The sequence below is a fragment of the Lipotes vexillifer genome, unplaced genomic scaffold (assembly GCF_000442215.2).
Source record: "Lipotes vexillifer unplaced genomic scaffold, Lipotes_vexillifer_v1.1 scaffold935, whole genome shotgun sequence".
Lineage (NCBI taxonomy): Eukaryota > Metazoa > Chordata > Mammalia > Artiodactyla > Lipotidae > Lipotes > Lipotes vexillifer.
In genome coordinates, this window is record NW_006777895.1 from 149,554 (window position 1) to 162,388 (window position 12,835).

The 12,835-nt window shown below is 37.2% G+C and overlaps 2 protein-coding genes across 5 annotated transcripts in view; both read left to right on the plus strand.

The window, feature by feature from the left end:
* SCAF8 (SR-related CTD associated factor 8) overlaps positions 1–10,936 on the plus strand; it is an 81,315-nt gene extending 70,379 nt beyond the window's left edge. For all 4 annotated transcript variants that reach the window (XM_007451346.1, XM_007451345.1, XM_007451343.1 and 1 more), the window contains 5 exons: positions 597–730; positions 2,356–2,500; positions 4,477–4,545; positions 7,366–7,584; positions 8,820–10,936. In XM_007451346.1, coding sequence (XP_007451408.1) covers positions 597–730; positions 2,356–2,500; positions 4,477–4,545; positions 7,366–7,584; positions 8,820–10,273 — 2,021 coding nt within the window. In that variant the 3' untranslated portion in view covers positions 10,274–10,936. The remainder of the gene's footprint in view (positions 1–596; positions 731–2,355; positions 2,501–4,476; positions 4,546–7,365; positions 7,585–8,819) is intronic.
* The window catches only part of TIAM2 (TIAM Rac1 associated GEF 2), a 363,703-nt gene continuing 360,451 nt past the window's right edge, over positions 9,584–12,835 (plus strand). The window contains exon 1 of the mRNA XM_007451339.1: positions 9,584–10,283. The gene's annotated coding sequence lies outside the window, so the exon portion shown is untranslated. The remainder of the gene's footprint in view (positions 10,284–12,835) is intronic.

Genomic DNA, 12,835 nt, shown 5'->3' on the forward strand with positions numbered 1-12,835 from the left:
GAGAGAACAGCAAGCGCCAAGTCTGTTAGAAAGTCGTGAGACCAGTATGGCTTGAGCATAGTGAGGAGTGAGTAGTAGGAGATGAAGTCAGAGAGGTGCAGAGGGGCGAAGTCATGTAGTCTTACTAGTCATTCTCATGACTGAGCTTTAAGGGAGGCGAACCTCTGGAGGAACCATTGGAGCCTCTTTGTTCTATTTTTGCATTTTTCTGTATTTTCAGAAAGATCTTTCTGTACTGGGTTAATACTTGTTGTTTTCCCCTTATACCTTGTGACAAAATATAGAATAAGGTTGGTTTGTCTTAAATCAGACAGCCTTTGAGATACGTATCTGTTATATCCCTTTTAAGTGTTTTCTCTAGACTGAATATTTTAGTGTCTTTGATTTGTGCCTCATGTCATGCTGCTTTGAACTCCTTAGTACCCTAATCAGATTTATCTCAGCAGAACCAAATAGGTTGGCACCGGCAGCTGTGGACACATCTTAAGGATGTGCCAAGGTAGATGAAGGACTATTCAGACGTGAAATAAATGTGTACATATAAAATGAAAAATTGCACCTATCCAGAGGAAATCAATTTCAAATATTTTGTTTAGAGTGGGAAAGTGTGAAAAGCTCAGAACCCGTTAAAGAGACGGTCCAGACAACTCAGAGCCCACCTCCAGTTGAAAAGGAGACAGTGGTCACAACCCAGGCAGAGGTTTTCCCTCCACCTGTTGCTATGTTACAGGTTAGTGCTGGGTGTTTTTTTATTGTTTAATGTGTTGTTTTACAGTTTTGTTTTTACTCACATCTTTACTTCAGAAAACTTGGAAGAAATTGTCCAAAATATATTAATATTAAATATAAGCATTTTTGAAATTTTCCTTTTAGAAAAAGTGTAATTCATATTTAAATGTTTATTTATTGAACAAATATTTATTGATTGCCTGCTCTGTGACATTCACTGTTCTAGGCACCTGGAATAGAGATACATCAGTGGGAAAAAAAAAACAAACACAAATCCCTTCCCTTACGGAGAGTTTGTTCTCAATAGGGGAGACAGAAAATATAAAATTAATAAGTTTATAAGATACTGTGGAGGGGAGAAGGTAGTACAAGGGTCATCAAGAGTTCCTAGGTAGGTGTTTAAAATTTTAAATAAATTTGGTGAGGTAGACTTAATTGAGAACAAGACATTTGAGCCACAACTTAAAGTTGCTGAGGCAAGTAGTCATGTGGCTACCTGAAGAAAGCGTTAGAGGCAGAGGGAACAGCCAGTGCAAAGGCCTGCAGCCAGGAGCATGTTTCGTGTGTTCCTGGAATAACAAGCAGACAAGAATAAAGTGAGTGAGAGGCAACTTAGTGAAAGTGAGACCTCTAGGGGGACTTTGGTTTTCACTCTGAGATGGGGAGCCATTAGAGGACTTTGAAGAAAGGAGTGACTCAGGCTGGCTTAGAGTTTTAAAGGATTGCACTGGCAACTATTTTGAGATTAGAATAGTGGGCATTGATAAAAGCAAAGAGACCAGTTAAAAGTTGCAGCAATCCAGGTGAGAGATGATGGTGGCTCAGACTGGACTGATGGCAGTGAAGGCAACGAGAAGTCGTCAGATCCGAGGTGTATTGTCATGGTGTGGCCAGTGCGCGTGGTTAGATTTGAGTTGTGAGGAAGAGCAGAGGCAAGGTTTTTGGTCTGAGAAATTGGAAAGATGGAGTTACCATTATCTGAGAATGAAAAAGACTGTGGAAGTGTGGTTTGGGAAGGACAGTTGGGAGTTCAGTTTTATGCGTGTTAAGTTTGAAGTGTCTTTCTAGACAGCAAAGTTGAGATGTTGAATAGACCATTGATACAGTGTGAGCTTTAGGAGAGGGGTACAGCCATGCCATAATAAGATAAATATTTGGGAATTGTTGTACCTAGGATGAGTAAAAGAATTTATGATTAGGAGTAGAAAACAAATTAATGAGAAATTCAAGCCATTTTAAAGCTGTTAGTGACATGCTTCCTAATGGTGATTAGATCGCATAATATAGCTAGGTATTATAAACTTAGTAGGAGATGGCATTGTAAAATTGAGCATGGTATTCACTGTTGAAGTAGGTGCCCACATCTTTACATCACTTGAATGTAAGGTAGATTTCACAATCTCTACATATACTGTTTGTTGAAAAATACTGTCTTGCTTTTACCTCAAGTAAGTTCACTTACAAGAATACAAAAAGGAAGGAAAAAAAACCCAAAACAACTTAATATAATGATATTTGTTACTTTCCTATAAAAGAAACAAATAATTTATCTTTGGTTGTCCTAAGATGTAATCGTTGCAGATGGATAAAATGATACATGGACTTTTTATTTTCTATCCACAAAAGATTCCAGTAGCTCCAGCAGTGCCTGCAGTTAGTTTAGTCCCACCAGCATTTCCTGTGTCAATGCCAGTTCCTCCTCCTGGATTCAGTCCAATTCCTCCACCGCCTTTTCTCCGCGCAAGTTTTAACCCTTCACAACCACCTCCTGGTAAGAAAGTTTCATCTTATCGTTTCAACTCTATTTAGAATATCATTTAAAATGTTCTTTTTCCTGGTTTAAATGCTGTAGAGCAGTGATTCTCAAACCATAGCTTCCATGCGAATCACTTGGAGGGCATGTTAAAGCACAGGTTGCTGGCCCAGCCTCCTTTTGAGTCAGTGGAACCGAGGTGGGGCAGGACAGTTCTGTTGCGAACAAGTTCGCAGCTGATGCGTATTGTTGCTGGACCACACTTTAAGAAGCACTGACAGAAAAGGAATGGAATCCTTTGAAATCATTGAAATGCCTTAAGTTAATTTAAAATTTATGTTGAAGTTTTTATATAAAAGTTCTCTATAGTTATCACCCATTCATCAGAAAGTATGCATTAAATTATATAGATTAGTCCTCCTAAAAATCATTAGATTTCCATTTTGACATTAGAAATTATAGTATATCTTAAAATGCTAATTGAATTCATAATACTTTTTTTGACCTAATAAATGATAGATAAACAGAAGTTCCTTGAATCATTGTTTCTAGGTAAAAACTATAGGTTACTTAACACATATCAATTAAATATAAATAATTGCTGACATAGGTTAGAGATAGAGCTTTTCGTATTAGATCGTGGAAGGTTTAGACAAATAAAGGAGAGATAATACAAGGGATCAAACGATATATGTTGTTTTTCAAAACTATTGTTTTTGAACTTCATGAATTATTTGTGTACTATAGAAAAGAATTACTGAATTGACTTCTGTAATTTAAGTTCTTAGTCAATGAATAGAGTTCCTAAAAACTGTCAACAAGGCCAAAGAGTAAATTCATTGTCTGAAAATGGTTGTAATTTGTCATGTAATGTAAATTATTTAAATTACAGTTTAATACATAATTTGAGGGCTTCCCTGGTGGCGCAGTGGTTGGGAGTCCGCCTGCCAATGCAGGGGACACGGGTTCGTGCCCCGGTCCGGGAGGATCCCACATGCCGCGGAGCGGCTGGGCCCGTGAGCCATGGCCGCTGGGCCTGTGCGTCCAGAGCCTGTGCTCCGCAACGGGAGAGGCCGTGGCAGCGAGAGGCCCACGTACCACAAAAAAAAAAAAAAAAAAAAAAAAAATACATAATTTGAAATTGATGCTGATTTTAATAAGAACTTTATCTTTTAATATTTTAAATATTGGAAAACTACTCATCAAATATCTTCAATCACAAATCTGTATTTGTGATTGAAAATTAAAATTTTTTCTCAGAAGGTATTTTTTAATGATTTTTCCAAAAACCATACCACATGGATTTTATAGAGTCTTTATCTAGCATTCATTTGTTGAAAATCACATATCTTTTTTTCCCGTTATTCTTAGCCACTATTTTCTATTGGAATTGTAGCTCCATATTTTAAAAATGCAGGGAAGCAGGTTTATAGTTTGATCATATGATATTTAAAATCATAAAACAGCCAATATTAAATTTATTTCTTACTTATTTTTTATTGAGATTTGTTTCAGTGCTCAAAATAAAATATAGTAACATCCAAGGTTAATAAAAGTATTCTGATATAGTGGGTAAACAGCATATACATCAGAGAAGTACAATAGCACATTTTACAGATGACATTATTGCATATAATGATATCAGCCGCTTGAAATACAATGTTTAACTTCCCATACAGTCACCATGCTAACATATAAACACGTTGCCTGGCTTGACTTAATCATTGATTTTACAGCATCATAGAGCATGCCAAGTAAATTAAGTAGTATATGCTCATGATAGGGATCTCTATGCTTTCCTTAGCTTAGGAAGGATCAAATAAGGTAGTGTATATAAAAGTAATTTTTTAAATGGAAAATATATTCATAAATATGAGGTTAGTAATGACTTTTAAGAATGTAGGATTTCATTTATAGCTGTTGGAATCTTAGATTTAAAAGAAAGTAACACTTTTTGTTATTTTATTTTTGGTCTTTTTTTTTCCCCCATGTAGGTTTCATGCCACCTCCAGTTCCACCACCTGTTGTACCACCACCTACTATTCCACCAGTAGTACCAACATGTGAGTTTTCTACTTTAAGAATTTTCTTTCTTTATGATAGTGATAATGTGTTGGTTCTCATTTTTGTGAATTATTGTTAATTTTTTTATCATGGAAGTTTTCAGACAAATGCATTTTGGGGGTTAAATGATTTCTAACAAATTAACAGTATCATATGACAGTTCACCTTTGCTCTGTTGTATCAAATTTGTGTTTCTTGTTTTCTGTATAAAATGTCTTAATCTAGAGCAGCCCCACCCACACCCCGCTTTTTAAAAATGCTTCATGTCTTTGACTTGTTGAAAAGCAGTTCACTTCTGTATGCAAGATCCCAAATAATGGGTTTGGTTTTTTTGCTTCTTTGTGGTATCTTCCTTGAATCTCCTGCAAATAGAAAGTTTTTAGCACCATAGGCTTGTATAGAATATGCTTCAACTTTTTTGGTAAGAATACTTAACAAGTGGGGTGCTGTGGACTTGATATTATATCACATCAGGAGCCATGCAGTGCCTTCTTGTCCCACTTTTTATTTATTTATTTTTTTTGTGGTACTCTCCTGCGCAGTGGCCTCTCCTGTTGTGGAGCACAGGCTCTGGACGCGCAGGCCCAGCAGCCATGGCTCATGGGCCCAGCCACTCCACGGCAATGTGGGATCTTCCCGGACCGGGGCACGAACCCGTGTCCCCTGCATCAGCAGGCGGACTCTCAACCACTGCGCCACCAGGGAAGCCCGTCCCACTTTTAATGATGTCATAATGGATCAGAGCATTCAGATAGTGGGACCTGGTCATTTAAAAAAAGTTGCCCTTCAAATTTTCATCAGATGGTTTCATCTTTTGATTATTATTGCTGAATCTGCTTTTCATTAGTTGCAAAGTGGTGACCTTCCGAATTTTGTAATTCCTTCCACATTTCTTAGCAAGGATTTTTTCTGTAAAGAAAAACTTTCTCTTATCAACTAGTAGTATTTAGTTACCTTGAAGTACAGTTGTATAGGAGATGGTAAATTCTTCCCTGTAAGTGCAGTTTTTCAGAGTAATGAGTTCTATGGATATTACCTGTGATATCCAGTGACTGAAGGTTGGGGAGGATTTCTCTTATTTCTCCTTCTCCACTCCCTTCCCTCTACTTTTTTCTCCTTCACTTTTAGTAGTGTTTATGGATTAATGGATTTTTACTTCCAAGTGGTTGCATTCACCTTTCTTTTTGAAGTTCAGTTTGTTCATTTTTGGACAGTAAGAGCCTTTCATGTTACTTCTCTATTCTTTTGAGATGACTGCATCAGTTTTTGAGAGCTTTTTGACCTAATACTAGACCAAAGGACTTTATTGTAAAGAGAGTGTATATGATACAGAGCTTTACGTTTTGGTGTTATAACCCACTTTTCTTACATTTTTAAACTCTTTTCTCTCCTTCAGTGTTTAGACAACATTAGGATCCTTTTTGTGTTACTGTTGGTTAATTAGGAAGAATTGTTTATTCCTTCTGAAAATTAGAAAAGTGTTCAGAAGCCGTTTCTGAATTCACCATTCACAGAGACTCACCTTACTTAGAGCCTCCCTCCCAGTTGTTTCTCCTTACACTGTTCATTTTGGAAAACCGGGGGTCAGTTAAAGGAGAACGAGAAACACCACTGTGTGCCACCTGCTCCCCTAATTGTTCACACTGTCCTATCTAATTCTCATAATTCCCATACATGATCCCGGTTGATTTTTATCCCTATTTTACAGCTCTGTTCTGTGCTAACAGTTTGTCTAGGTAGTCCAGAGTTAAATGTGAGGATAAAAGTTTCTAAAATCCCAAAGTACATGATTTAGTAGTGTTGTGAAATAAATTTGACTAGAAATTCTGTTTGTGGTTTTTATACTCCTCTAGCTTAGTTTTTTAACATATAGGTGACATATACAGAAGAGTTTTTCTACCCGTTCTTTATGCCTTTTTTATATCTTTATAAAAAGGAAATGGTTTTACCTTTTTATTTGTAGTTCTCATCTGATGAGTTTCCTACCTCATTTGACAAAAAGTAGTGAATGTAAAGACGCTAGTACTTACAGTTTCAACGGGATTGGGCAATTTTCACTCTCATATTTGTTGGTTTTCACCAATCATTTCTCTATATATATTTTTTTTTTTTTTTTTTTTTTTTTTGTGTGGTACGCGGGCCCCTCACTGCTGTGGCCTCTCCCGTTGCGGAGCACAGGCTCCGGACGCGCAGGCTCAGCGGCCATGGCTCACGGGCCCAGCTGCTCCGCGGCATGTGGGATCTTCCCGGACCGGGGCACGAACCCGCGTCTCCTGCATCGGGAGACGGACTCTCAACCACTGCGCCACCTGGGAAGCCCTCATTTCTCTATATTTAGATACTCCCATACAGGCATCCTTGAAAAATAATGATTTTTTTTTAATTGCTGGGATTTTGTTCTTAAGTATGGATCCTTATTTTGCTAAACATTTCTCTTGAAAATATTTCTAAAAATTGTTGTTTTTCCCTATTTTTGAAAAATGAAGCTTTCTAAATATAATTTAGCTTCTTCAGGATGACTCATTTGTTATTTTGAGCATCAGTTATTATATAATGTGCTAGGTGATACAGAGATGCCATTAAGTGAAACACTCAAGCTGCCAGAAGTTAGTTTTCATTATAAACGAAATAAAGGGACCAGAAGAGAATTCACATATGTCATGTTAACTGAGCAGTCTTACCAAATAATTGGGGAAAGAGGATAGGAAGTCATTTAAAACTTTGGCAAGACCAGTGTTGGTCATACTTAATATTTTTACCTAGCACATGAATTGATTAGCTAATTAAATCTGAAATATATATTCTCCTTCTTTAAACAGCTTTAGTGCAGCCGCCATTATCTATGACTCCAGAAACTGTGAAAGATGTTGGATTTGGTAGCCTTGTTTTGCCAGGTGGTTCTGTTGCCAGCAGTCTTGCTACTTCCACTCTGCCAGCTGGAAGTGTTTTTAATCCTCCAACTAAACAAGCAGAGCCTGAAGAAAAAGTACCTCATCTTATAGACCACCAGATTTCTTCTGGTGAAAACACCAGATCAGGTAAAAAGAAAAAAGAAATCCCCAGAAATACGTATAGCTAAATCATAATCACTACTTCTCTGTATTGGTGTTTAATTCTTAGGTGCCATGAATGTGTAAAACATTTATCTCCTAAAATTCCTGTTAAACACAAATTTGGCATTCTCTCCAGGATAGTATAGATTTTGACACCTTTCCATTAAGACTCCTTCTCCTTCTGTTTTTGGCCTGTTGGAACTGTTTTAATGTGTTATCAAAATAAGATTGCACAAAATATGTATACTTACAGAAAGATTAAAACAAACAAATATTAGTTATAAGTAACTACTACCAGATATCCAGCTAGGTCTAGAAGATGAATACAGTTTTGAAAGCAGCGAGTCCTTTTTTTTTTTTTTTCCTTCCTGCAACCGTAAAGCGGTTTATTTACTTGCATGATGCCACACACAGGCTTTGAATAGCAGAGCCAGGAATTAAACTCTCTTCTTTAGTTGTTTGAAACCTGCAAGCTCAGTGTTCTTTTGGCTACACTATACATCTTTTTTTTTTTTTTTCTTTGACATCTTGGAGTATAAGTGCTTTACAGTGGTGTGTTAGTTTCTGCTTTATAACAAAGTGAATCAGCTATACATATACATATATCCCCATATCTCCTCCCTCTTGCGTCTCCCTCCCACCCTCCCTATCCCACCCCTCTAGGTGGTCACAAAGCACCAAGCTGATCTCCCTGTGCTATGTGGCTGCTTCCCACTAGCTATCTGTTTTACATTCGGTAGTGTATATATGTCCGTGCCACTCTCTCATTTCGTCCCAGCTAACCCTTCCCCTTCCCGGTGTCCTCAAGTCCTTCTCTGCGTCTGCGTCTTTATTCCTGTCCTGCCCCTAGGATCTGCAGAATCAAAGTCCTTTTTTTATGGCACCACTGTTAGTATATTAAGAATTGTTTGTACTTTAGAAAGACTTTTGTTAAAGGTGGAGAATCAGTATAAAACCTGATATTTTTGTTTAACTTAAAAAGATTTCATGTAAAGATTTTAAGTAGCAGCCCCACTTATGTTTTAATATTTAAATTTCACTACATATGGTATTAATTTTAGCTTTAATTTTTTAATACCTAGTGTACCTGTGGATTCTTGGGGGGATACAAGTAGCTGATTAAGCTAACTGCTGGAAATTGTAGCATTAATAATTATAAACATAGTTTCCTTTTCACACCAGAATGATTGTTTGTGTTATTTTTCTCCTTTCCATTTTAGTGATTCCAAATGATGTTTCAGGTGGCTCTGCGATTTTAGGAGGACAGCCGCCAAATGTGACGAACAATTCTGGAATTCTGGGAGTCCAAAGACCAAATGTATCAAGTAATAATGAAATTCTTGGAGTCCGGCCATCTAATGTTTCCAATAGTTCTGGGATTATTGGAGCCCAGCCACCAAATATTCTAAATAACTCTGGAATTTTGGGAATACAGCCACCAAGTGTGTCAAGTAGTTCTGGACTTCTGGGCATGCTACCCCCAAATATACCTAACAATTCCGGACTTATAGGAGTACAGCCACCCAGTGTTCCAAATACTTCTGGACTTTTGGGAACACAGCCACCAGCTGGGCCTCAAAATTTACCCCCTTTAAATCTTTCTAATCAAAGGATGCCTGCAATGCCAATGTTAGACATTCGTCCAGGACTAATACCACAGACACCTGGACCAAGATTCCCTTTAATGCAGCCTGGAATTCCACCTCAGCGGGGACTCCCTCCCCCAGCGGTGCTTGATTCAGCTCTTCATCCACCACCCCGTGGTCCTTTTGCTCCAGGAGATATTTTTAGTCCACCTGAAAGACCTTTTCTAGTTCCTGGAAGACAAAGTGTAGACAATGTTGCTAATCCAGAAAAAAGGATACCACTTGGGAATGATAACATTCAACAGGAAGGAGATAGAGATTACCGGTTTCCTCCCATAGAAACCAGGGAAACCATTAGTAGACCTCCCCCGGTGGATGTTAGGGATGTGGTTGGACGGCCTGTAGATCCAAGAGAAGGTCCTGGAAGGCCTCCATTAGACGGTAGAGATCATTTTGGACGACCTCCTGTAGATATTAGAGAGAATCTTGTGAGGCCAGGCATAGATCATCTTGGTCGAAGAGACCACTTTGGCTTTACTCCAGAGAAGCCCTGGGGGCATAGAGATTTTGATGAGAGAGAGCATCGGGTTCTGCCTGTCTATGGTGGTCCAAAAGGCTTACATGAAGAAAGAGGTAGATTTCGGTCTGGAAACTATCGGTTTGATCCTAGAAGTGGTCCTTGGAACAGAGGATTTGGACAAGAAGTTCACAGAGATTTTGATGACCGCAGAAGACCCTGGGAGAGGCAAAGGGATAGGGATGACAGAGATTTTGATTTCTGCAGAGAAATTAATGGAAGTCGTTTTGGACGAGATAGAATTCAAAACACCTGGGTCCCCCCTCCTCATGCTCGGGTTTTTGATTTTTTTGAAGGGGCCACTTCTCAACGAAAAGGTGATAATGTGCCTCAGGTTAATGGTGAAAATACCGAGAGACATGCTCAGCCACCACCTTTACCAGCACAGAGTGATCCTGAACTTTATGAAAAACTGACATCTTCGAGTGAACTAAACAAGGAGAAGAGTGACACAGTTGCTGATATAGAGAGTGAACCAGTGGTAGAAAGCACAGAAACTGAGGGGACATAATCATCACTCAGTAGGTAAAAGATACATTTTGTAAAGTTGTCATCTCTCTGTAATAGATTAATGGCTGACTGGACCATAGTTGTTCACTTTTGTCTGCCAGAATTAAGTTAATCTGATGTTCATGTTCACCTTTCTCTTAAAATAATTGTACAACTGACTTGTATAGACATTGTTCTTAATATGAACATGGTAGGTAAACATTTTTTTATTTTTCTGATAAAATATAAATGTTGCCCCCAGATTCTTTTAACTTCAAGGAAATGAATAACAGCTTGTCAGAGACTTCCTATGGAAGAAAGAATTTTTTTAGATACTCTACCATTAGGTTGGATATGGTAATAGATATATTTCAGAATAGCAGATGGTGGTATATCTTATCCATATCTTTAGGCTGCTGCAGAATTTTAAGGTAATAGACAAAGCTGTGATATTTTATGCAAAGACTGGCTCTAGATATTTGAGGAGCACAATACAGAGATTTTAAAAAGTGATTTTGTAAAATCTACACTATGGTCTCTGTTTCTCCAAAGTAAGTGTTTGTGATTTGTTCCTCATACTGCAGTGAGTAAAAAAGAAAAAAGAAAACAACATAAATATTAAACTACGTTTCAATGTTGGGTGAATTTTGTTTTTAGATGCCAATAAAACTTATTTGTTTGATAACAGTGTTCTAGGAATTGTATTTTTTTAACCTACAGATTCTTAAAACCATGGATCATTAGCAGCATGTGCTTAGTTGTTGCAGAATTTTTCTATTACTCGTAATAACAACAACAAAGAACCATGTGGTTGAAAAAAGCATGTACTTTGATATAAAAATCATGCAGTCTCATTAGTATGTGTGTAATATCTGTGTATATTTATTGCATAAGTCATACGTAGAGTTTTCCTTCTCTGTACGTCTATTTTCATGCACCTACAGAGAAAAATAGAAAGTTGGTAGTTTAGATAATAAAATATTCTTTAAAACTGGATAGAAAATAAGAGAAATTTGGCTAATTGACATTGCTCATAGTTACAGCTCTTAGCCTTTATGATGGTAAAATAAGAAATATTGTAAAGAAATACATTGGCAGTTTGGCCGTTCTCTTTTAATACAGTTAAGCATGAAGCCAGATTTAGCATCAAGCTGAATTCCACGTAAATGCTTGCATTGCTTTGTTTCACACTACTTGCTATTCTGCATAGGTAGTGCTTATACTGAAGTACTTACTGGTCACTTGCCTAAAGTGAATTTCTCAGTTGCACAAAATGTAGAGTAGTGTTGGTGGATTTTAAAACATTAACTTGTATACCAGAAACAATGTGTCCGTCATGTGTTTTGTAGGCTCTGCATAATGCTGTTCAGATTAGCCTCCAAGGTAAACTGAGTAGCAGAAAAATTGGGGATAAGTTTCCTGTTTTATTTATTATTATTATGTTTTTGCTTTTGCTTTTCATTTATTTGCTGTTTGTTTCTCCTTTGGGTTTTACATATATACACATATATATAAAACCATTGGTGTTTTCCCGTTTCTAATGATGGCTTTCATTTGGTCCCATGAACAGTTGCTTTGTCTCCTATTCCAGTAATTCCTCATTTGTTCTATTTACCTAAAATTCTTAAGTTACATTTGTCAAGCCCCCCACCCCACCCCGCACCAGAAGAAATGATGGAGTACACCAGCCATTGAACGTTGGGTGGTTTTTGCTTCCCTCTGATGATCTATAGATCTTTAAGGATTCTCGCCAAAAATAAAGTCTTTTCTTCTTGTAGGTTCTGAAATAGAAATAGTACGTTATTTGTTTTGTTTATTGGAAAAGTGGATGAGAGGGGGAGTTTAGTGTTTATTTCTAGAGTAATTGAATTCAGTCCAATAATTTCGAGTTTGTTTCAGATCATTTCCTTGGGGTAATGGGAAAAACTGTGACATTGGTACAAAGTTTTAATGTTCTGGCAAGATTTAGCCTTGTCCTTAAGGAAATTATATTAACTGGGATTTCTCTCAAACTACTTTAGTTACATTTATCATTATCAAAATTAAGTGACATTCACTTGGATTAAGTAGCAATAAAAAAGAAAGTGAGACTTTTCAGTGACTTTTGATCCCAAGTTTTTTATCACCCTTGGGCCTTCAGGTGCAAACTTGAAAACAAAATGTGTACAAGTATTGCACTGGTTTGATGATTCTGGTGGTGGAAGTTACCTAATCAGTTGTCAGTACTGTCTCCTAGAAACCCATCTTGGAAATGTGTGACACTCTTAATTAAAACAGCTGAAAAATAATTATGTGTAGTTAGGCTCACTTTATCCTTGTATTGTTGTGTAATGTTTGAGTGAAAGGATATTATTCATCCTCATACTGAATTTCCAAAATTGATATTTACGTTCACTATTTTTTTTTAAACGGTGGAGAGAAAAGTTAATTGTCTTACTTTGCTAAGTTTGACATAAGACCTATCACATTTTTGACGCTTTTGATCACAGTACTGCTGTCACTAGAATGCTAGCAGTTAGAAATACGCAAGGAGTACCTAAATACTTTTATAATAAAACAGTTGAAGTGCTGTGGGCAATAATTA